This window comes from Ranitomeya variabilis, chromosome 1, assembly GCF_051348905.1.
Source record: "Ranitomeya variabilis isolate aRanVar5 chromosome 1, aRanVar5.hap1, whole genome shotgun sequence".
NCBI classification, from domain to species: Eukaryota; Metazoa; Chordata; class Amphibia; order Anura; family Dendrobatidae; genus Ranitomeya; species Ranitomeya variabilis.
In genome coordinates this window covers 364,938,001-364,963,701 of record NC_135232.1, presented here as the reverse complement: position 1 = coordinate 364,963,701, position 25,701 = coordinate 364,938,001, and the positions used below count along the sequence as shown (strand labels likewise).

The window sequence follows — 25,701 nt, the reverse complement described above, 5'->3', positions numbered from 1 at the left end:
CTTGCCCAACAAATTCATAAGTTATTCCACGAAAGTTGGCGTTATATTTCTGGTGACGGCGCACACTGGGTATCAGACGCTAGATTCACTACGATGAATGAACTGCCCCCATACTGAGTGTGCTCAGCCACCTAGAGATGGTTACATCCAAAGAGCCGGAGGACAGTCAATATTCACTAGAGGCTACAGATGAAGAGGCATGTGACCAGACCTGTCTATCAGTGACCTTCATGATTAACACTGCACATGGCATCAGAAACCTGCACATGTGCAGTGCCAACATATTCACTAGAGGCTGCAGATGGAGAGGATTGGGAACTGACCCGTCCATCAGCAGCCTCCATGATTATCTCTGCACATGGTAGACAGCCATATTATGTATGCTTCGCTATACAGCAGAGGTCTATGAATAGTTTCCGTGATATTTCCCTTATGGAAATGGTTAGAACTTAAGTGTTTACAGTTATTTTATATTGTCTTCTGAACAGAAATCAAGTGCTTGACCGAATTGAAATGCAGCTTCTGTAAATGATCATTGTCCTAATCACAGAAGGAAAGATAAAACCAATGAGCACATCTCAAGTGCGTTTGATCTATAAGTAATCAGGTGACCATCTGGACGGAAGAGTTATTTCTCCATTTATCTAGAAGGGGCATCTTCAATTACATTATAAGAAATGTAAGAGCTCAAAGGCTCGCACAAAGAATAGCATCACTTCACGGTGCCAAGTACTTCCGTAAACTGTAAACTATTTATGTGTAAGGACAAGCATTAGAGGCTTCAGTCGTTCTGAAGAAACCTTTTCACCGAACATCTGCTCCAGAATAAGACATGCTACGGCAAATATAGTCGCTGGGAGTCACGTTTTCTAAATCAGCATGTGTTAATATATGCATAGAAACTTTAAAATATTGTGAGTCAAATTAATGTGATTCATAATTGTATCAGAAAAAAAGTAAAAAATTTCCTGTTCTTTTTAAATTAAAAAGCGGGAAGGGCTCAGGATTAGAGGCAGAGGATCCTCTGCCCCCCAAAATAGCATAAATTATATTGCAATCCTACACTAGAACATAGCTGATGTCACAATCCATTTTTGGATTTGTGGCAGCTCTGGTACCACTCAGTTTAAAACTTTTTTCCTTTTGGACCATCAGGGGTTAATGTCAGTTTTTCCCCCGCTGGCAAGCTGATGTTACTGCAGCACTGCTGGGTCAGCTGATGCAGGCGGTGACCACTCCCACCATCCTTTAAAAGGTCACTTGATGCATCAGCTGACTGTTGGTGATAGAGCAATCTTCAGTGACCAAGCCTCAGTGACGAGCTCTCTGGGTGCAGTGGTGCTTCTGCTGGGTTCATTATCCTGCTGCCTTTATTCTGCTCTGCGGTACTTTGCAGCAGAGAAAGCTAAGTGTTTATTTCCTCATCCCTTTCGTGTTTGTCACTATCCCCATGTGGTAATATCTGCAGTGGTGTGGCTAGTGCCCGTCGCCGGCCAGTGCACTAGCGCTAGCCAGGGCAGAGTTCGGTGACAGTAAGGGATGAGGCATCCTGACGGTGGCAGGGGGAAGGACCCATATGGGGCGTCAGGGGAGTGCAGGGTCAGGCTCAGGTTTGAGCTCAGGTGGTGACTATTCCCCATTCCCTACAGGTAGGTCCTTCCTCTCACCTTGTCCATCCCGTTGTTTGTGAGTTGTGCTGTCCGTTGACCGACCACCTGTTGGGTCGGGTCACACCGTGACATTATCACCAACTGTCACATTTTTTTCTGGTGAGCCATGGCTCAAATGCAGGTATGTCAAAGAAAAAAAGTTTTCTGCACCACTGCACTTTTAGGTCCAAAGAATCACACACAACGAGACAGCTTTACTGCTTATAATTGACTGTACCGATGCTTGTGGACAGTGGATCAAGAGTCAATTTGGTGGATGCCCGCTTTGTTCAAACCCATGGACTGAGGAGTAGGACGCTAGCGAGTCCCCTAAGCATTCAGGCCATTGACTCAGTCCCACTCAGCCAGCAGAGGGTGACCCAGGTCGTAGATGATATAACACCTGCGTATAGGGACTCATCATGAAGAGTCCCTGTCGTGCTATGTCTTGGAGGGTATGCCAACTCTTATCGTTTTAGGCCTTCCTTGGTTGAAAAAACACAATCCGGTCATAGATTGGCGGCCCAGGGAAGTAGTTAGCTGGGACCAGTCGCGTAAGTACTTATGCCCGGTGGCTACGATCTCTGCACTCTTTCTGCAACCTACCCCTTCTTCTCCGGTGGGGGCAGCAGGGGTGCTGCCAGGGAGTAGGGGCAAGACTCAACCCTCACCACTACTTAACCCTGAGCATCGGAGTCCTCTTAGGAGGAGGGTTCAGGGGAGGGTGGTGGTCCCTTCTGTGTGTAGTGGGGGTGTGAGTTTGGTAACACAGGGGGACGCCTCTGTTGTCGGTTCTGTAAAGACCTCACCATCTTGTGGCAAATGTATGCGTGGAAATTAACGTTCAGGTCTGGACCTATGTGTGAATGAGTACTTGTAGGTGTCCACCAAAAACATCAGGTGGACATACGTTACTGGGACCTGGAGTTCTAGGGTGATCGGGCAGTATCGGGAGTCAGCCATTCTCAGCCCGTGGACTTTCCAGCTGGAGTTACCCACAGTAATGCACGTACACAACACATTCCACAGGTCGGCACTTTGGAGATTTGTGGCGCCTCCGGAGCCTACGTTTTTGTCATCTCCATCAGGCTGCGTTCACCGTAAACCTGAGGATCAGGTGATTGCAGAGGTGAACTCTGGTAGATCGAGGCGTCCTCACCGTACATCGTTTTCTGGTGAGGTCCAGTGTTGAGGGTCCAGAGGCCCTCATTGAAAGGGGGGTACTGTCACGATCCATTTAAGGATTTGTAGCAGCACTGGTTCTACTCAGTTTTAAAAATATTTTCCTTTTGCACCATCGGGGGTTAATGTCAGTTTTTCCCCTGCTGACAAACTGATGTTACTGCAGTGCTGCTGGGTCAGCTGAGTTGCGCAGTCCGTTGACCGACCACCCGTTATGTCGGGTCACACCGTGACAGCTGACATCACCTGGACTTTTTGGATGGCATATAGCCAGAGATGCATTCTGTATTTATTAGGAAGTGTACCTCCTTAATAAATTGGCTGAATCATACCCTAGCACATCTTAAATGTAGACTTACTTGTCTTTGCCAATTCATTAATAAGCTCCTCTTTCACTTTAATGTTTATGGTCAGTTCCCTTAATTTTTGCCTTGCCTCGGCCAGTCGAAGCTCCGTGTTTTTTAGTTTCTTCAGATTAAGACTTTGGTTTTCCTGAACCGATTCCATTGCAATTTCTGGAACATAAGCAGCAACAATCAGTGACCTACATGTTCCATTTAAATACTTTGGATTCTTTTTAGCATATTAATCAATATATTACCAGACATATCCTCTCTGATGGTGGACGATTGTTTTGTGCCATTATTCAATGATCCGGCTTCAGGGACCTGTCGACGTGTCCATGTCCGATTGATGGAACGTCTGCAGCAAAGTCAACAACAAAATTATTCACCTTTATGCAAAGATATCACATTTATCTGCATTTGTTTGCAGAGTTCCTTTATGAGTTGATATGAATAGGAAGGACCAACAGATGAACAGGTTCGTACACAAGAAGACTGAGGGGTTTTCGCAAGGACCATTTTGATACACTTTTAAAGATGCCAGTACACAGGCAGAGATGCTTACCTGTCCAAGGCCTCCAACAATTGCACTAACCAAGGTGCAGCGGACCCAAGTTAAGATGGCAAACGCACAGGTACAATAATACCGATAAGGCAGCCACCCTACAATCAGGAATTGGCCGCTTGGTGCACCTGTGCAAATAGTCTGTATGTGGCGTGTTCACACAGAAATGCAAAGTATATGGCTCCAAGCCTATTAATGACGCCATATAGCGGGCTCACCATAATGCATCCTGTGTGAACAGAGGCCACAGTGTACAGAGCCATCTAGGGCCCAGCCGCACCCTGGAAAAATATACAGTGCACCAAAAACATAACAATGTATGCAAGGTATTGGTCGATATTAAGGCCACAATATTTAACCCCTTAATCCCATATGACGTACTATCCCGTCGAGGTGGGGTGGGCCTTTGTTCCCATTGACGGGATAGTACGTCATATGCGATCGGCCGTGCTCACGGGGGGAGTGCGGCCGATCGCGGACGGGTGTCAGCTGACTATCGCAGCTGACATCCGGCACTATGTGCCAGGAGCAGTCACAGACCGCCCCCGGCACATTAACCCCCGGCACACTGGGAACAAACATGATCGCAGTGTTCCGGCGGCATAGGAAAGCATCGCGCAGGGAGGGGGCTCCTTGCGGGCTTCCCTGAGACCCCCGAAGCAACGCGATGTGATCGCGTTGCTCCGAGCATCTCTTACCTCCTATCCTTGCAGGCCCCGGATCCAAAATGGCCGCAGGGCTGCATCCGGGTCCTGCAGGGACTACTTCTGGGTCCAGTGCAGGCGCTGGTAAGCCTGCAGCGCTGTCAGTCAGATCGCTGATCTGACAGAGTGCTGTGCAAACTGTCAGATCAGCGATCTGTGATGTCCCCCCCTGGGACAAAGTAAAAAAGTAAAAAAAAAATAAAAAAATTCCTAAATAAAGAAAAAAAAAAATATTATTCCCATAAATACATGTCTTTCTCTAAATAATAAAAAACAAACAATAAAAGTACACATATTTAGCATCGCCGCGTCCGTAACGACCCAACCTATAAAACTGTCCCACTAGTGAACCCCTTCAGTGAACACCGTAAGAAAAAAAAAAAAGAGCCAAAAAACAATGCTTTATTATCATACCGCTGAACAAAAAGTGGAATAACACGCGATCAAAAAGATGGATATAAATAACCATGGTACCGCTGAAAACGTCATCTTGTCCCGCAAAAAACGAGCTGCCATTCAGCATCATAAGCAAAAAAATAAAAAAGTTATAGTCCTCAGAATAAAGAGACGCCAAAATAATTATTTTTTCTATAAAATAGCTTTTATCGTATAAAAGCGGCAAAACATAAAAAAATGATATAAATGAGATATCGCTGTAATCGTACTGACCCGACGAATAAAACTGCTTTATCAATTTTACCAAACGTGGAACGGTATAAACGCCTCCCCCAAAAGAAATTCATGAATAGCTGGTTTTTGGTCATTCTGCCTCACAAAAATCGGAATAAAAAGCGATCAAAAAATGTCAAGTGCCCGAAAATGTTACCAATAAAAACGTCAACTCGTCCCGCAAAAAACAAGACCTCACATGACTCTGTGGACCAAAATATGGAAAAATTATAGGTCTCAAAATGTGGAGACGCAAAAACTTTATAAAAAGCTTCTTTTAGTGTGTGACAGCTGCCAATCATAAAAATCCGATATAAAAAAAGCTATAAAAGTAAATCAAACCCCCCTTCATCACCCCCTTAGTTAGGGAAAAATGATAAAATGAAAAAAATGTATTTATTTCCATTTTCCCATTAGGATTAGGGCTAGGGTTAGGGCTAGGGTTGGAGCTAAAGTTAAGGTTAGGGTTGGGGCTAAAGTTAGGGTTTGGATTACATTTACGGTTGGGATTAGGGTTAGGGGTGTGTCAGGGTTAGGGGTGTGGTTAGGGTTACCGTTGGGATTAGGGGTGTGTTTGGATTAGGGTTTCAGGTAGAATTGGGGAGTTTCCACTGTTCAGGGACATCAGGGGCTCTCCAAACGCGACATGGTGTACCATCTCAATTCCAGTCAATTTTGCATTGAAAAGTCAAATGGCGCTCCTTTTCTTCCGAGCTCTGCCATGCGCCCAAACAGTGGTTTACCCCGACATATGGGGTATCAGCGTACTCAGGACAAATTGTACAACAACTTTTGGGGTCCATTTTCTCCTGTTACCCTTGGTAAAATAAAACAAATTGGAGCTGAAATAAATTTTGTGTGAAAAAAAGTTAAATGTTAATTTTTATTTAAACATTCCAAAAATTCCTGTGAAACACCTGAAGGGTTAATAAACTTCTTGAATGTGGTTTTGAGCACCTTGAGGGGTGCAGTTTTTTGAATGGTGTCACACTTGGGTATTTTCTATCATATAAACCCCTCAAAATGACTTCAAATGAGATGTGGTCCCTAAAAAAAAAAATAAAAAATGGTGTTGTGAAAATGAGAAATTGCTGGTCAACTTTTAACCCTTATAACTCCCAACATAAAAAAATTTTGGTTCCAAAATTGTGCTGATGTAAAGTAGACATGTGGGAAATGTTACTTATTAAGTATTTTGCGTGACATATCTCTGTGATTTAAGGGCATAAAAATTCAAAGTTGGAAATTGCGAAATTTTCACAATTTTCGCCAAATTTCCATTTTTTTCACATATAAACGCAAGTTATATCGAATAAATTTTACCACTATCATGAAGTACAATATGTCACGAGAAAACAATGTTAGAATCGCCAAGATCCGTTGAAGCGTTCCAGAGTTATAACCTCATAAAGAGACAGTGGTCAGAATTGTAAAAATTGGCCCGGTCATTAACGTGCAAACCACCCTCGGGGCCAGGGCCGGACTGGGACTAAAATTCAGCCCTGGCATTTGAAGTCACACAGGCCCACTTGTCGTATGGTGACTGTATAATATCTTTGTACACTTGTAGGCTACAAGAAGTGAGGGGAGTGTAACACGACTATATAACATATAATTACAGCTGTATCCAGCATTACAGCTCAGTCCCCATAGAATGTAATACAGCACAGCCCCCATAGACTATAATACAGCACAGCCCCCATAGACTATAATACAGCACAGCCCCCATAGACTATAATACAGCACAGCCCCCATAGAATGTAATACAGCACAGCCCCCATAGAATGTAATACAGCACAGCCCCCATAGAATGTAATACAGCACAGCCCCCATAGAATGTAATACAGCACAGCCCCCATAGAATGTAATACAGCACAGCCCCCATAGAATGTAATACAGCACAGCCCCCATAGAATGTAATGCAGCCAGCCCCATAGAATGTAATACAGCACAGCCGCCATATAATGTAATGCAGCACAGTCCCATAGAATGTAATGCAGCACAGCCCCATAGAATATAATGCAGCACAGGCCCATAGAATGGAATGCAGCCAGCCCCATAGAATATAATGCAGCACAGGCCCATGGAATGGAATGCAGCCAGCCCCATAGAATATAATGCAGCACAGGCCCATGGAATGGAATGCAGCCAGCCCCCATAGAATGTAATGCAGGGAGACACCATACAATATAATGCAGCACAGCCCCCATAGAATGTAATGCAGGCAGGCAGCCCCCATAGAATGTAATGCAGGCAGGCAGCCCCCATAGAATGTAATGCAGGCAGGCAGCCCCCATAGAATGTAATGCAGGCAGGCAGCCCCCATAGAATGTAATTCAGGCAGGCAGCCCCCATAGAATGTAATGCAGGCAGGCAGCCCCCATAGAATGTAATGCAGGCAGGCAGCCCCCATAGAATGTAATGCAGGCAGGCAGCCCCCATAGAATGTAATGCAGGCAGGCAGCCCCCATAGAATGTAATGCAGGCAGGCAGCCCCCCATAGAATGCAATGCAGGCACGCAGCCCCCATAGAATGCAATGCAGGCAGGCAGCCCCCATAGAATGTAATGCAGGCAGGCAGCCCCCATAGAATGTAATGCAGGCAGGCAGCCCCCATAGAATGTAATGCAGGCAGGCAGCCCCCATAGAAAGTAATGCAGGCAGGCAGCCCCCATAGAAAGTAATGCAGGCAGGCAGCCCCCATAGAATGTAATGCAGGCAGGCAGACCCCATAGAAAGTAATGTAGGCAGGCAGCCCCCATAGAAAGTAATGCAGGCAGGCAGCCCCCATAGAAAGTAATGCAGGCAGACAGCCCCCATAGAAAGTAATGCAGGCAGGCAGCCCCCCCAATAGCTCCACAATCCAGTCATCACTCATTGATAAAAAAAAACAAACACTCTACTCACCTCTCTCCTCGTGTCCCGCGCTGCTCTGGCTCTGGTCTCACTCTCAGCAGTCGCAGTCTGCCCGCCCGGTCACACAGCAGGTGCGCGATGATATGACGTCATCGCGCACCCGCAGTGTCAGCGGCAGGCAGAGCGGGGAATGATGGGAGAGGGGGCGTCAGCAGACGCTCTCTCCTCCATCATTGCATTCAACTGTACCGGCGTCTATGACGCCGGTATAGTTGAATGCGGGGCCGGGAGTGTGCCGCGACAGCGTGGGGAGTGTGCCGACAGCGGCACATTCGAGCGGCCCACTACTGCCATCGGCTCTTCTGGCATTTGCCAGAACTGCCCTATGGCCAGTCCGGCCCTGCTCGGGGCTTAAGGGGTTAAGCTGCCAACCCGCGTCAAGGGTCCTTACATATTGGCAGTCCTAATCTAAAAAAACACCATAAGAGGAAAGAACTCCACTATTCTAGACAAAAAAAACACCAGTACACAGGCAGAGATGCTTACCTGTCCAAGGCCTCCAATAATTGCACTAACCATTTTTCCAGGGTGCGGCTGGGCCCTAGATGGCTCTGTACACTGTGGCCTCTGTTCACACAGGATGCATTATGGTGAGCCCGCTATATGGCGTCATTAATAGGCTTGGAGCCATATACTTTGCATTCCTGTGTGAACACGCCACATACAGACTATTTGCACAGGTGCACCAAGCGGCCAATTCCTGATTGTAGGGTGGCTGCCTTATCGGTATTATTGCACCTGTGCGTTTGCCATCTTAACTTGGGTCAGCTGCACCTTGGTTAGTGCAATTGTTGGAGGCCTTGGACAGGTAAGCATCTCTGCCTGTGTACTGGTGTTTTTTTTGTCTAGAATAGTGAAGGTCTTTCCTCTTATGGTGTTTTTTTACACTTTTAAAGATACCTGTCAGGGACCCCAAGCCTCACAAACCTCCATCTAACACTTCAATACCCTTTTCTGCATTCTACCAATGCCCCTTGTGCCAGCCTTTATATGTTTATCAAAACAACTAGCCCAGTTAGCCTTTAGATTAGCCATCCTAGTCCTGCCTCATTTCTTGTGTGCTTCAAATGTTTTTATTAAAATTTTAACATTTTAAATGGGGGAAATACAAATAAACAAGGAAAATAGGGGAAAAAAACTTAGGGAATTAAAAGAAAGAACAAAACATTAGAAAACTCTACCAATACAGAATATAAGAGAAAGCATCAAGATTTGGCATTCAATATAGATTAAAGCAGTACCGATATAATATTATTAGTTTAAGCTATTATGTTTGAGTCCAGAAGAATTAAGCAGTAGCCAAATCTTCTTGTAATGTCCATCAACCAGATATTGAATGAAAACGTAAAGTCCAAGTAAAGTTGCCATCAAATATCTTAAAATTTAAGATTTCTTAAATAGCGTTATTCCAAGTATCCCATTTCTTGGAGTATTTTGTAAGGGCGTTAATAATGGCAAATCTCAGTTACAATGAGCTGTGTAAATAAATCTTTTCCAAGATTTCTGGAAATTTAGGAACTTCTGGGAGTTTCCAATACCAAGCCAAAGAATTTTTAACTACTAAAAAAATGTGTACCGTAATTACAAAGCGTACTGAAGGATCACGTTCATCTAAGTTAATTGAGAGAAGAGCAGTTTGTGGGGTGAACTGAAAATGCCTGTAACGTGTCTATGTGTAATGACACTTGGTTCCAAAGATGTTTTATTTTTGGTCAGCTCCAAAAAATGTGGAATAGATTTCCAGGCAAACCGCAGTTTCTCCAACAATGTGGAGAGTTATGTGGGTCAATATGAGCAAGCCGAGCTGGGGTATAGTACCATCTTACTAGTACTTTGTAATAAGACTCGTGTAATATCATAGATATGTTCGATGAATATGAATGTCTTATAGCCTTTTCCCATTTGCCTAAGCTTAATGGAGTATTTATATCTTTTTCCCACCGGGACAAGTATATATTCTTACAAAATGTAAAATTGTATAGGTTTTTAGTGCACCACAAAGATTTATTACTTATGTTATTAATTAGTAATAGTATTATTCCACATTCCATGTCTTATTACGGGTAAACTCTCGAATATTATCTTTTAATATTATGTATAACATGAAATCCGAATGTGTTAAATTAAACTTTTCCTTAATCACACTAAAAGGTAAGAAGTCTTTACCGTCATATACATCTCTTATTTTTTAACGCCTGATTGTTTCCATTTATCTGGAAAATCGAATTTGAAAATAATAGCTAATAAAGATATAGAAAAATTTGCAGTTAAATCTTGTTTATTATGTCTCTTATCTGACATGTCTAAAGTTTTCCAAGCATAAATTAATGCTTGAAAAATCGGAGATTGAGGAGTAAAAGAGTGCGTTTTAAATAAATGGTTAAGTATTATTTCTTGTACAGGGTGATTGTTGTTTAATACAAGTTCTAATTGTGTCCAGGCTGGCGAAGTGTTTTTATTAAACCAGTAAGAGCTATGTTTGATCAAAGAGGAAAAATAATATGCTTTAATATTAGAAAGACCAATCCCTCCATATCTTTTAGTTTTATATAAAATGTCTGACGCTACCCTAGCCTTTTTCCAATTCCATATGAAAGAGTTAATAGTCGTTTGAATTTTCTCCAAATGCTGTATGGGAATTACTAAAGGAAGGGTTCTAAAGATATATAGAATTTTAGCTTATATCAAGATTTTAATGATCAGTATCTTTCCCATCCGAGAAGTTTCAAGATACCTAAAACCATTTAAATCATTAGAAATGTTTTTATTAATGAGATCCATATTAGAGGATATTATTTGGTTTAAGCTCTTGGAGATAGATATGCCTAAATAGCTGATCTCATTTTCCATCCATTCAAAATTTGTCGCGTTAATTAAATTATTAATGGTTTGATGATCAATAAAAAAATATATAGACCTTTTGATTTCTGTCAGTTTATTTAAAAATAGATAATTTTGAAAATGCGTCAAGAATTATTAATAAGGCTTTGGTCGATTTAATGGGGTCTGTTAGGGTAAGGTCACACAGGGCGTTTTTGCTTTTTTGTTTCTGCAGCAAAACCTAATCTTCTTGGCAGGAAAGAAGCTGCGTCAAAAACACAGGTTTGGGTGCGCTTTTGGTGCGTTTTTTGTTGCATATTTGGTGCGTTTTTGCTGCGTTTTTTTTTTCTTTGTCCATGCCAATGTCCTTGAATTTTCAGCAGCAAAAACGCAGCAAATAATGATACCTGCGTTTTTGCAACACCCATTCAAGTCAATGGGTGAAAAACGCTGAAAAAACGCAGCAAAAACGCTGAAAGAAGTGGCATGCTCTATGTCCAAAAAACGCAGCAAAGCACAAAATACTGATCACACAAAAAACCAATGTGTGTGCATGAGATTTCTAAAATCTCATAGACTTTGCTGGTACTGTAAAAAGCAGCTGAAAATTAGCATAAAAAAGCAGCAAAAACGCCGTGTGTGAACTTACCCTTAAAGTTAAAAAAAATGTCATCCGCAAATAGGCTAATTTTAAAATGTCTCAATGGAGTCTCAAAGCCTGAGATTGAAGGGGTATTTCTTCTTTTTTCAGAAAGCGGTTCAATGGCCAGTACAAATAATAAATGAGAAAGAGGGCAGCCCTGTATAGTTCCATTAGAAATGGTAAATGTATCTGATAGATGATTATTGACATAAATCTTTGCTCTTGGATTCGAATATAACGCAAAGATTGAAGAGAGGATTTTTTGGTTAAAACCAAATTTAACCAATATTTTTTAAGTAATCCCAATTGAGCATATCAAATAGGGATTTTTGTGTACTCACCGTAAAATCCTTTTCTCCGAGCCATTCATTGGGGGACACAGACCATGGGTGTATGCTGCTGCCACCAGGAGGCTGACACTAAGTATTACAAAGAAAGTTAGCTCCTCCCCTGCAGTATACACCCCTCTGCTGGCTCCCAGCTAACCAGTTCGGTGCAAAAGCAGTAGGAGATCAATAACAACATATAAGCGTATAGCATGTCACATTATATATGAGAGTATAACATATCAAATGATAAAAACAAATACAACTAATAATAGGGAGGGAGCTGTGTCCCCCAATGAATGGCTCGGAGAAAAGGATTTTACGGTGAGTACACAAAAATCCCTATTTCTCCTTCGCCTCATTGGGGGACACAGACCATGGGACGTCCCAAAGCAGTCCCTGGGTGGGGACAACATCAGATCAGGCCGTGTAACCCCTACTTACAAGTGCGCCAAGGCGGCCTGCAAAGTCCGCCTGCCCAGACTCACATCTGTGGAAGTGTGTGAATTATAGTGCTTCAAGAATGCATGCGGACTGGAGGAATTCGCAAGCTTGTGGTCGTGCTTGCCGACGCCTGGTGCCTAGAGCCCTGAGACAGGGAGATAGGCTGACATCTAGCACGGAAGGACTCCTGGATGGAGAAAAGAATCCACCAGGCTAACGTGGCCGATGAACACGGCTAAACCCTTCCTGTGACCGTCGGGAAGCCTACTTACCATCGAGAAGCCCAAGCAAAGTGTCCAACCTTCGGAAGGACGCCGTCCTCGATACGTACCCACTTGGAGCACTCACTTCTTCCAGATTATGGAGAACCCATTCCGTTGTGTGGACTGGAGCCGAAAGAGATGAGAGGACGATGCCCCTGCAACAGTGGGAATACAAAATTACCTTGGCAACGAGGGAAGGGGATGGCTTGAGGGCAACGATGCATTGATGGTAATAAGGAAAAAAGACTGAAAGGAACAGAGTGGCAAGCTCTGAAGACTCATCAGGATGACAAGAACGCAGAGAAAAAAGGGGAGTGACGTTCCCTGATAGTAAAGTCTTTCTGGATCGAAAAAGGAGTCTACTGTAAGATCCCCAGGACCATTAAGGTCCCCCAGATCTAACGGTACGCGGTAGGGAAGAACTACAGGTGAAGGCTCCCTGCGAGAAGGTCCATATTTCCAGTTTTGACGAAATAAGACGGAGAAATACTAGTACCGCAAGCGAGAAAACCTGACATGGTCAGTGCGGGTCTCCCGGGATCACTGGGGGCCTTTTCTGCTTCCAAAAAGATCTCAAGACGTAGTGGAAGAGGAGTTATGGAAATTGGTACCGTGGAAGAAACGGAGCATGCACTGCGATGGACTTGGATCTTGAAGCCAAACCATGAACTGGAGTACATAGGCGTTCAGCTTGGACGCCATCCGACCTACATCTGGAGTACTCCAGTGAAGGCAGATGTGAAGGAAGACTTCCGAGTGAAGTTCCCACTCACATGAGGAGAAAACCCTGACGGCTGAATATGTCAGCCGCCCAGTGTTCTACTCCAGGGACATGTACTGTTGAGATCACCGAATGATAGATCTCGGCCCATCAGAGAGTGCGAGGTACCTCGGCCATGGCGCTTGACTGTGGGTACCTGCGAGATGATTGACGTATGGCACAACCGTGGCATTATCCAAATTGAAGACGGATGGTTGACCCGCCTAAGGGCAGTGGACCTGCTGTAGGATTAGCCGTACTGTTCGGATCCCCAGAGAAATGATCGGGAGAAGAAGACGGGCATTGGTATCCCTAATAACCATTGGACCAGAAGAAGGCTCTGGATGAGGAAGGAGCTTAGAGACTACCTTTTGAAAGCCTGATTGACTTGCTGAAAACGAGCAGGGCAAAAGAAAACTACTTCCGTTTTCGTCTTATTGCTCAGAACCCTCCTAGCTAATTGAATGAACCGAGGGAATGAGTGATCAAGTGCACAAGCTCCGTGTTGAAGGGCCACGACCTTGACTCGAGAGAGAGAATTACCATCCTTCTTGTGCAGGATCATCGTCAAAGAGGATCTGCTGGGCTGAGAATGAGGAAAAAACTTGTCTAAGTTTAGCTGCTAGCCCAAGTGAGAGGGTATTGCAAGTGATATAGACGACTTAGCGTAGTCCTTGTAGAGCGGCTAGAAAGTCGACCGAGTAGGGCAGGACGACCATGTTTCTAGGGTGCAAGAAGCACATGACAACTGCTATGAGCGTTGTGACCACTGTGGTGCGGTAGCCAGGCTGAAGGGCGAGGTCGTGACTTGAAAATGCTGTTCGCGAATGGAAAGGAGAAGAGATAATTGTAGAGGGGAAAAAAGTAGGCATGTGAGGGTAAGAAAACCGAATGTCGAAGGATGCCAGAAAACTCCACTTTTTTTTTTTTGTTGTTGAAGTAATGGCTGAGCGGAGGAACTGCATCTGAAAAAGGAGGGCCTTGTCAAAGGTTGTTAGAAGTTTGAGGTCCAGGAATGATCATACTTTTCATTTTCTCCTTCGTGAAACCAAGATCTCTTAGATCTAGACTGTCCAGGACAATGCTTCTACTGCTGGATGGGTCTGTAGAAAAAATACGATCCCTTGTTAGTCTCCCGCTCAGAAGATTTGATTTGAATTGAAATAGATAAGGTCTCTGACCAGGAGACTATTGGTCAAGCAACATCATGTGGCGCTAAAGAAGGGTAGAGCGCTGAACCTGAAGCCACAAGACAGAACGAACCAGATTTGCTATCCGACCGTCTGTGGTTTTTTAATTGATGATACATCGGGCAGGGATACTGGTAGGTATACCACAAGAAATTCCACCCGGTTAGACTGCCAAGTGGCAGAATGCGGGGCTGCAACCAGCAGGCCTCTTGCCATCTTCGTGCAGAGTAGAAAATTAGGAACCTTCGATCCACCATTCTGTTAACAGGGACGTGGAGAGGAATCGTCCGCTTTCTTGCATCATCCCCTAAATTGATACAAAGGGGGGTGCTCGGACGCCAAAGATGTGTGCCTCTGTACATCCCCAGAGTTGAGGTCCCCGGGTGGACAGGGCAGGTTGTTTGGCATTAGGCCTGGATGCAGAAGAGGATACATGGAGGCGACACTGCATGTGTTTGTCTGTTGAAGATGTGGGGGGAATCGGTGCCCTTAAAAGGACCCGTCGCCCATAAAAATCAGACCAGGTATGGCAACCTACTTAGCGGCTTCTGTCCAGTGAATTGCTCGTCGATTTGTTGATGGTATAAATAGGAGAGTCCCTCCTTTTCTGAAGCTCTTGCAATCCAAGGCAATATGCGATCCATATTCAGCGTTGTTCTCAACAAATCATGGGGGAGAGATTAGGAAATGAAAAACTTCCGTTTTGCAGACGCCTGTACGTTTTTCTAGAACACTTGCGGCCCCTGCTAGCGGACGCTCCCATGTAGGAGAGGGACCATGTATCTCGGTCCTGCGAGCACTCCGAGCCACAGAGGGTTCACAGAGGGATTCAATCTCTTGGTCTGAGAAAACCATGGGTTGCGGTTAGGGGATGAGTGGCGAAGGCTCCAGAGCTCAGTTAGGGTGACCAGCTTCGGATTGATGATGTGCCCTTAAGACCAGTAAATACTGGTCATGCGCCTTTAAGACTAGGGAATACTGGTCGTGCGTCTTTAAGACCAGGGTATACTGGTCTTGTGCCTTTAGGAGGAGGGCATGCTGGTCATGTGCCTTTAAGAACCAGGACATACTTGTCATATGCTTTGAAGACCAGGGCATACTGGTTATGTGTCTTTAAGTCCAGGGCATATTGAACACGTGCCTTTAAGACCAGGGCATACTGGTCATGTGCCTTTAAGTCCAGGGCATATTGGTCACGTGCCTTTAAGACCAGGGCATACTGGTCATGTTCCTTTAAGACCAGGGCATACTGGTCATGTGTCTTTAAAACCAGGTCATACTGGTCATGTGCCCTTAAGACCAGGGCATACTGGTCATGTGCCTTTAAAAACCAGGTCGTACTGGTCATGTGCCTTTAAGACCAGGGCATACTGGCCAAGTGTGTAAGACCAGGGCCTACTGGTCATGTGCCTTTAAGACCAGGGCATACTGGTCACGTGCCTTTAAGACCAGGACATACTGGTCATGTGCCTTTAAGACCAGGTAATACTGGACATGTGCCCTTAAGACCAAGAAGTACTTGTCATGCGTCTTTAAGACCAGGGAATACTGGTTACGTGTTGTTAAGACCAGGAATACTGGTCATGCGCCTTTAAGACCAGGGAATACTGGTCATGTGCCTTTAAGACCAGGAATACTGGTCATGCGCCTTTAAGACCAGGGCATACTGGCCATGTGCGTAAGACCAGGGTATGCTGGCCATGCGCCTTTAAGACCAGGGAAAACTGGTCACGTGCCTTTAAGACCAGACAATACTAGACATGCTCCTTTAAGACCAGACAATACTGGACATGCGCCCTTAAGAACAGACAATATTGGACCTGCGCCTTTACGACCAGCCAATACTGGACATGCGCCTTTAAGAACAGAGAATACTGGACATGCGCCTTTAAGAACAGACAATACGGGACATGCGACTTTAAGACCAGCCAAAACAGGACATGCGCCTTTAAGACCAGACAATACTGGACATGCGCCTTTAAGAACAGAGAATACTGGTCATGCGCCTTTAAGAACAGAGAATACTGGTCATGCGCCTTTAAGACCAGACAATACTGGACCTGCGCCTTTAAGAACAGAGAATACTGGTCATGCGCCTTTAAGAACAGAGAATACTGGTCATGCGCCTTTAAGACCAGACAATACTGGACCTGCGCCTTTAAGAACAGACAATACTGGACATGCGCCTTTAAAACCAGACAATACTACATGTGCCTTTAAGAAGGGAGAATACTTGCGCGTTTAATGCCTTGATGTAGAGTGGCTGTGCCCCCTTAATGCTAAAAATCGTTGCCTCAGTGTGAGCCGGCCGGGTGGACCAAGATGGCCACTGTGAGCCGCAGAGTAGATAAAATCTCGCAGAGAGCGAGAAGCGCCAACTCAGGGGGCGGAGCGACGTACACGATGCTGAATAGGCCCAAGCCGGGGCCTAAATTTCTGTAGCAGGCGGGCGACACCAGCGGGGCGTTTCAGGAGACTTCCGGGATGCGGCCTACACATCGGCCGAAGCCAGGGGCTAAATTTTTGTAGCCGGCCAGAGCGTTACCTCAGAGAGGTGGGCCACAGGAAAGTGGCTAAGGCTGCCTGCGCCTTTATGGATATCCCTCTGAAGATGGATCCACTCACCATCGTTGCGCGTCCCGGCATGGAGCCGCCGCGGATGTGGGTTTCAGCGCTGTTCTGTGCAGCGTGGACGGTGCAGGGATAAACCTCATCAATCCATCATCCGTTTGTTAGGGAGGTGGAGAGGAACCGTCCGCCTCCTTGTACCATCCGCTCTTAATAGTGGTGGTGCAGTGGGGGCTGCTCGGACGCCACGCTGGAGAGTGCCTCTGAACAGCCGAGGGTAAAACCTGGTGGGCAGGGCTGAATGTCCGGCAATAGGCCTGGCTGTAGAAGAGGATACTGGAGGTGACACTCCAGTGCTCGTCTGATAAGGGAGGGGGGAGATCGGTGCCCTTGAAGGGGCCCGTCGCCCCTAGAATCAGCTCAGGCAGTGGCTTCCCACGTCGCAGGAGAGGATACGGAGAGGTGACACTCCCGTGCTCGCATGTTGTTGGTTCGGGGGAGATCGGAACATGAAAGAATCCGTCGCCCCCTTCGTCCGGTAAAAGGTAAAAGTAAAAAGATTCTTTGGGTCTGAATAGCAGACCCGTCCGTGTGCCTCCTACGGACACTAAGCAAGAACTGGTTAGCTGGGAGCCAGCAGAGGGGTGTATACTGCAGGGGAGGAGCTAACTTTCTTTGTAATACTTAGTGTCAGCCTCCTGGTGGCAGCAGCATACACCCATGGTCTGTGTCCCCCAATGAGGCGAAGGAGAAATGCTTTTTCTGCATCAAGCGTTAGAAAAATCAATGGTATATTTGATAATTTGACTAGGTTTAGAATATTGATCAGTCTCCTGGTTCCATCGGAAGCTTGGCGTCCTTCCACAAGGCCTATCTGATCATTACAAATAGGCCGAGGATCTTGTTTAGCCTATCAGCAATTATTTTTTAATACAATTTGATGTCACTATTAATTAAGGAAATGGGCCTATAGTTTTGAATCTTATCGAGTTCACCTTTAAGTTTTGGTATTAATATAATGGTTGCTTCAAGCATTTCTTTTGGGAATCTTCCTAATTCTGATGACAAATATGGTGATAGTATGTTTGAAAAGGATTTTAAAAACTCGATAGTATAACCATTTGATCCAGGAGATTTTTGCAACTTCAGTTTCTTAATTGTGTCTACCACCTCTTTTTCAGTGAATGGGGAAGTTAAAATTGCCAATTCAGCAGAATCCAATTTAGGTACGTTTAGATCTTTTAATACAGTAATATCGTTATGAGTATAAGTAGGAACAGTGGGATCTTCAGCCAAATTATAAAGGTTTTTATAAAGTTCAGCAAAAACACTTGCTATGTCCTTTGGATGGTATCTATAATCTCCTGATGGAAGTTAGTTTTTTCAATTCATTTCCTCTTTCTTGTTTTAACTTGTTCATCATGAATTTAGTAAGCTTGTTTAAGGATGAATATACCCTAAATTTAGAAGCTTTGATCATTGAGTCAAATTCTGAATAGATTTGGGATCTCAATTCTTGACATTATTTCCAAATGGATTTTAGAAGAAGGGCGAAGAAGATTATTTTGTAGAAATTCTTTGGTTTAAATTTGTTTGCAGATTTTGTATTTTTTCAAGACCCTTTTTTTCTATCTCCCAGAGATTTGAATCAGATGTCCTCTTATTACAGCTTTGTATGCGTTTCAAATTAAAAAAAAGGGTCAGAATTGTTTGATGCGTTTTCTCGGAAATGGTGGATTGTAGCCTTTTCAAGTTCTTTTTGGTACTTGGGAATTTTTAGGATTAATGAGTTACCGTACATTTCCATAAAAAATATTTTTAATTGGTGGGCCCAAGGAGAAATCTCCGACAACAGGACAGTGGTCTGAAAAGGTTTTGTCTATAACAGTAAAGCTTTTCAATTTTTTCAAGGTAAAAACGTCGGACAAAATTACCCTAAGTCGATTTGGGAAGAAGTCTTGTGGACTTCTGAATAATGCGTAAAGTCTCTAGATGTTGTATTGAGACATCTGAACATGTCAAATAATTCATTTTGAAGTAACCATTTATTCAAGCAAGGCAAAGAGTGGCAGGTAGAAGAAGTATCTAAACGGCCATCAGGTACCATATTAAAATCTCCTAACACGATTAGGTCTCCTTTCTTACAAATACCAAGAAAGAAGAAAACCACCGGAAGCACATGTCAAAGGTATCCAAAATCAGCAAAATTTTATTAAATGTTACTTAAAAAGACAACTATCTTCTAATATATACAAGAATATTCTGTACCGTCCTCTAGGGAATACACATACAATATGTAACCGCAGGTGCAAGGCTAAATACAACAACCATACTACGTATTTGAAAAATCAATACGCACAGAGACATTTATCATGGTGATAAATGGACAGAGTATTTTACTGTTGGAGATCAATCCAGACAGATTACCATGTGTAATTTGTTAGTAGGGGTCACCACCCCTTACCATACTATGCATGGACCGATACCAATCACAGGTAGCATAAGATAAAGTGCTTAGTGCTTTGTAAACTAGTTAACACTTACTGCCATGAATCACACAAGTGCTGTGCATAGGGGGTTGGTGAACACACCATGCCCCATATAAAGCTCATATTAACAATAACAAAAGATGGATGCAATACATAACCTGCACGTGTAGTCCTGAAAGCCCCAACGCGCGTTTCGCGTCTTGCTTCTTCCGGAAGAAGTCTTGTATATATTAGAAGATAGTTGTCTTTTTAAGTAACATTTAATAAAATTTTGCTGATTTTGGATACCTTTGACATGTGCTTCCGGTGGTTTTCTTCTTTCTTGGTATTTTTATGAATTTTGGGAAGTGTCATTTAAATAGGCCTGGTCTAATTTATATGGTCTCCTTTCTTACAAGTCTGGATTTTTTCCTGTAGTTTATTTATGAATCAAAGCTGTCCACTATTAGGGGTGTAAACATTAACAATGGTGATTAGCTTATTAAGATAACCTATTAAGATATGGTACATGCCCTGAGAGTCACCTATTTCTTCAATCAGCTAGAATGATAAAGAGTCTTTAATTATGGTGATAACCCCAGCTTTTTTCCTCTCATTTAGAGACATAAAAAATATTTGAATAATTTCTGTGTTCAAATTTTGGAAAATTTTCCTTTCGAGAATTTAACCTCTTGTAAGCATATAACGTCAGCTTGATATCATCTAATTTCTTTCCAAACAGCAAATCTTTTCCTAGGACTGTTTAGTCCTCTGACGTTGTATGACATAATTTTCATGTTCATGGTTAGTCGATATCTGATTGATGGCAGAGATAAAATCATTCCTAAATATGACTGTGGCCAATTGGGCATGTGCAGTATGCTGCTGAAGCCTGCTTCACTGCACATACTCAGAGGCCAGCTTCACTGCACATGATCAGGAAGGGACACTAGGGGAGGACATTATGATCATAAAAGAGACTTGCAGCGGTACTGGAATGATTTGGACAGCAGGGAATGATTTAAATCATACCAATTGGGTATGATAACAGGAACTGAGGCAGAACAGACTAGGCTGGGGAAAGTGACACCTCGCCAGACTAGTCCTAGGTCATTTGAAATAGCGCTAGACAAGATAAAAGTATTTTTGCCACACATATAATAAAAAGGTTGGCCGGGGACAACAAGGACATTACTAGAAAGCATAAAGAGGGCTGTTATGGCAGTTATTTAGGAGTCTTCGGGGATACAATTGGTTGACTTAAAAGACAGATGAAAAATTGGATAATAATAGGAAAGGAATTACCTAAGAAAGATTGCAACTCTAGTTTGGACTTCAAAAACTGCACTAAAATAGCTTGATATAAACGCCCTAAAAGCTCTATGCAAACAACTTATAACTCTCCTAGTATATCCTCACCCATCCTCAGCAGACTGTGAGCCCTCGTGGGAAGGATCCTCCCTCCTTATGTACATGTGTGCCTTGCTTTTTGCTCATGTTTAATGTATTTGTCTATATTTGCCCCCTTTTCACATGTAAAGCGCCATGGAATAAATGGCGCTATAAAAATGTATAATAATAATAACTAGATGGGCATTTCCTGAAGGAAATACATGGTGCTTGAACAGCGCTGCCAGCTTTACAGCAGCACTTTTCACACACGGGACCAGGGGGGCCACTTACTTTTCCACACCCGGGACCGGGGAGCTATTACTTTTCCACACCCGGGACCGGGGCGCACTTACTTTTGCACACGGGGCCGGGGGCGCACTTACTTTTGCACACGGGGCCGGGGGCGCACTTACTTTTGCACACGGGGCCGGGGGCACACTTACTTTTGCACACGGGGCCGGGGGCGCACTTACTTTTGCACACGGGGCCGGGGGCGCACTTACTTTTGCACACGGGGCCGGGGGCGCACTTACTTTTGCACACGGGGCCGGGGGCGCACTTACTTTTGCACACGGGGCCGGGGGCGCACTTACTTTTGCACACGGGGCCGGGGGCGCACTTACTTTTGCACACGGGGCCGGGGGCGCACTTACTTTTGCACACGGGGCGGGGGGCGCACTTACTTTTGCACACGGGGCGGGGGGCGCACTTAATTTTGCACACGGGGCCGGGGGCGCACTTACTTTTGCACACGGGGCCGGGGGCGCACTTACTTTTGCACACGGGGCCGGGGGCGCACTTACTTTTGCACACGGGGCCGGGGGCGCACTTACTTTTGCACACGGGGCCGGGGGCGCACTTACTTTTGCACACGGGGCCGGGGGCGCACTTACTTTTGCACACGGGGTCGGGGGCGCACTTACTTTTGCACACGGGGCCGGGGGCGCACTTACTTTTGCACACGGGGCCGGGGGCGCACTTACTTTTCACACACGGGGCCGGGGGGGCACTTACTTTTCACACACGGGGCCGGGGGGGCACTTACTTTTCACACACGGGGCCGGGGGGGCACTTACTTTTCACACACGGGGCCGGGGGGGCACTTACTTTTCACACACGGGGCCGGGGGGGCACTTACTTTTCACACACGGGACGAGAGGGTGTCATAGTCACTTTATTCTGATGTTTGACTGTGATAAATGATCATGTCCTAAAATGGACACCGTACATTTGCATAGCTGCCATCTTTGGAAGGTCAAGTTCGGGGTAATGGAAAGTTCGCCATTATTTCCTATGGGAAATTTTTTTTTTTAAATGCGATTTAAATAAAATCTACATATCGGATCGACTATAAAAGTCATAGCACACCTGTCCCCACCGAGGCCTTCGAAACGCCGCCTGAACGGGGTCTCTGCGCCGAGCGGTTCGGGCCGCATTAATTGCGGAAAACGCGGAGAAGAATAATAATAATAAGAAAATATAAGAAATCGGATTACAATATGTTGCTTGAACCTAGGAGGTTCAAGCACCATAATAAGAAGAAAATCCCAGAGACAAGAAATAAAAGGGAACCTGTCAGGTTGTACGCACAGCACTATCTGTGGGCCACATAGTATAAAGTAGGATCTGAGCAGCATGATATAGTTTTGTGAGAAAAGATTACAGGGGTTGTTCGCCTTTGGAGACATTTTATTTCCTCTTAGTTAAATGCATGTATTTTTGGCTAAAAATCAGTTTTGTAATTGGGTTTCATTAATATTTTTGCAAAAATGTGTCTTTTATAGCATCTGTGTTACACTGTTTATTGCTGGCTGCAGAATAGGTTACCTGAGAAACCATCATCCTGATGATCCAATGGAAGAGCGTCTAGCTGTTTTTGAGCTTTCAGCTGATTCTTGACCACAGACCACATTAAAGTTTAATGTGCAGGGACACAATGAGCCTATAAAAGGAAACTTTTACATTTTTATTGAACCTAAATTGCAAAAATTAATTTTAGCCACAAAAATATGCATTTAAGAAAAAAAATGCCCGAAAGGTGGACAACCCCTTACAGCTTCTCCTGCTCTTTGCATGGCAGGACGACCATACTGTACCTACTGTGGGATGCTTAAATGGCTTGCCACTCTGGAACATGGCAGAACAAGTCATGAATGTCTCAAAGAAGCAGGTACCACTGTTGAAAAACTGCATCCATCTCAAGAACGGGGTCCTGTTGTGTGGTTCTGGATGGAGAAGTGGCTGCGCATGCTCCATTTATACATTTCTATAGGGATCCCATACACTGCTGAGCGCACGTGCTTGATCATTTTCTAACCTCCTGTAGAAATGATACATAGATTTAACAAAGTTAGAATTTTCAGTCAGTTCATCACCTAAATGGAGATTTTGGAGGATTACTCTTCAGGTTTTTATTTGGCTTCTCTATTTCCTCATCACTGTGGTCCGAAAACTTTTCATGTGAAACTTCATCTTGTTCTTCTATTAAATCTAGAAGAATCTGGCTACGCGTTCGAAAGCCTGCGACCATTCGTTCCAAGGAGTATGATGGTGGACTGGTGCGCACCTAGAATGGAACCAAAAGGTAACTGTTCCCTGCTCTGCTGCATTGCCGTACATGTGTTGTAATGTCTTTGGAAAGTCATGCACCAGCAGCAGAGGAACTCGCAACCCGCGGACAGCTTCCACAGTGGCAGCCAGGGACGGCACACGCGGCTGGTTGTGCAGCGGAGCAAAGACATTACAACACATGTACGGCTACGCAGCAGAGCAGGGAACCGAGCAGCATCCATACATGTAACAGACAAGAGTATCCCAGCTGATTAGAGGGAAAGGGGCAAAGGGTAAAAGCACAGACATGCAGAGTAACGCCGGGGAAACGAGGTACAAACACACCGGCGTTACAGTTATTTACAGACCCCCTTGTATGAGAAACTGCCCAATATAAAGAGGACCCGCCATCAGTCTTGGCATGTCTGTCTAAATATAAAGCTAAAGTCCCCATAAAATAGTGTTGGAGAGTCTTTTCTTTTCCGCTACTATTCCTCTGCTATTCCTCCTAAAAAACAATACAAATAAATTACCATCTTGGCATTACCAATCAGTAGGAGGTGCCAAGGATGTATCGCTTCACAGTCTGCCACCGTCAGCACTAAATGGACAGTGTCACACCTCAAGTAGCAATTTCTCCATCCAGTTCTGGTAGGAACAACAGAGGAGTGATATAATGCAGAGTTATAGCAATAAATGCTATTTAATGAAGAATACAGGTATTTACTAAAACGGACATGTCAGGAGATCTGCTGGGTCTTCCTTAAAGGGAACCTGTCATCAGGTTTTACCAATATAAAGTACTGACACCACCGTCACCGCTTGTTTTACAGTATTCTAGGAAGATCTATATGAGTTACAAACCCCCCTTTGCACAGCCCCAAATATTTCTTTTATAATTCTCCCATACAGCGCGGTCCGGTCTCTAATCTTGATACGACGCTTCTGATCACAAACACCGTACTCCTGCACGGCTTCGTGTGGATGATGTGTCCTACATCATCCACAGTGTCCCAAAATTGCGCTCCTGCGCAGGCATACGTCTCGCTGCTCAGCTGAGGTCAGAGCACAGTGATGTAGTGCACTTGTGCCGGCTTTACTTCTGGGTTATCGGCGCTCTTTGGCCTCTCCTGACACATGTGCATTACAGTACTTTTCTCTGCCCTGCTGAGGGCAGAGGGAAGTGTGCCTGTGCAGGAATGCGAAGTGGAGACCCTCTGTGGATGATGTAAAACACGCCATCCACATGAAGCAGGGCAGGAGGACAGCGCTGGATCAAGACCGAGATGCCCATCAGACAGGACCACAACGTATGGAGGCATTATAAAAGATATTTTTGGGGCTGTGCAGAAGGGGGTGAAGACTAATATACACCTTCCTAAATTACTGTAAAATGGGCGGTAAAGGTGAGGACAGTACTTTATATTGGGAAAAACTGATGACAGGTTCCCTCAAAAGGAGTTTTCTGGTGAAAATAATGTATCACCTCAGAATAGCAAATTTATATAGCAAATAGGGCACTTTTATCCCTATTACAAAATGGAGCAGCAATATACCTGACTACTATTCCATTTATTCTCTACGGGGCTGCTGAAAAAACCCAAGTGCGGTGCTCTGCAGCCCTATAGGGAATGAATGAACGTACTGACACTCCATTCTAACTGGGATAAAAGCTTCCCCCTTCTGCCACGGATTGGTGATGTCCAGTGAAAACAAGTTAACTTCTTTATAATAGAAGCAAATGACTGAGCGGTCCTGTATGTCACCCTTATCCATACCTTCCTGGGCTCTGACTGCTCACTCGACTGCCTCATGCTAGAAGACAGCATCTGTATTTGATGATTTAGTGGAACACTGTGAGGTCTCCTAGAGGTTATCATTTGCTTCTTTAATGGACCCTGTGGCGACTGCTTCTGTGAAAAACCTTCAACCTGGTTCTTCAGCTCATCAATATGGATTTGTTGTTCCACAAGTTTATCTGTCTATAGAAAAACAGTTCCGTAAATATTGGTTATAGATTTATGGGTAGGTTTCACCTGTTGCAGGGGGTTTTTGGGATTAAGTTTCTTCAGGCTCTCCTGCTTCAGCGATACATCCATCATATAGCATTAGGAGGTTAAAGATGCATGAAGGGCAAAATAAAAATTATCTTGAAATGACTGCGAATAATAAATATTGTTTAAAGGAAAAGCAGTCATGTTATAAAACCACAATATTCTGATTGAGAGAAATGGGCAACAAAGTGCCG

General features: G+C 44.4%; 1 protein-coding gene across 1 annotated transcript in view; it reads right to left on the bottom strand.

Moving 5' to 3' along the window:
• Nucleotides 1-25,701, bottom strand: part of KIF27 (kinesin family member 27) — a 64,557-nt gene that overhangs the window by 25,699 nt on the left and 13,157 nt on the right. The window contains exons 6-9 of the mRNA XM_077248981.1: nt 25,232-25,435; nt 23,279-23,469; nt 3,433-3,533; nt 3,191-3,346 (exon numbers count right to left, since the gene is read on the bottom strand). Of these exons, the coding sequence (XP_077105096.1) occupies nt 3,191-3,346; nt 3,433-3,533; nt 23,279-23,469; nt 25,232-25,435 (652 nt within the window). The remainder of the gene's footprint in view (nt 1-3,190; nt 3,347-3,432; nt 3,534-23,278; nt 23,470-25,231; nt 25,436-25,701) is intronic.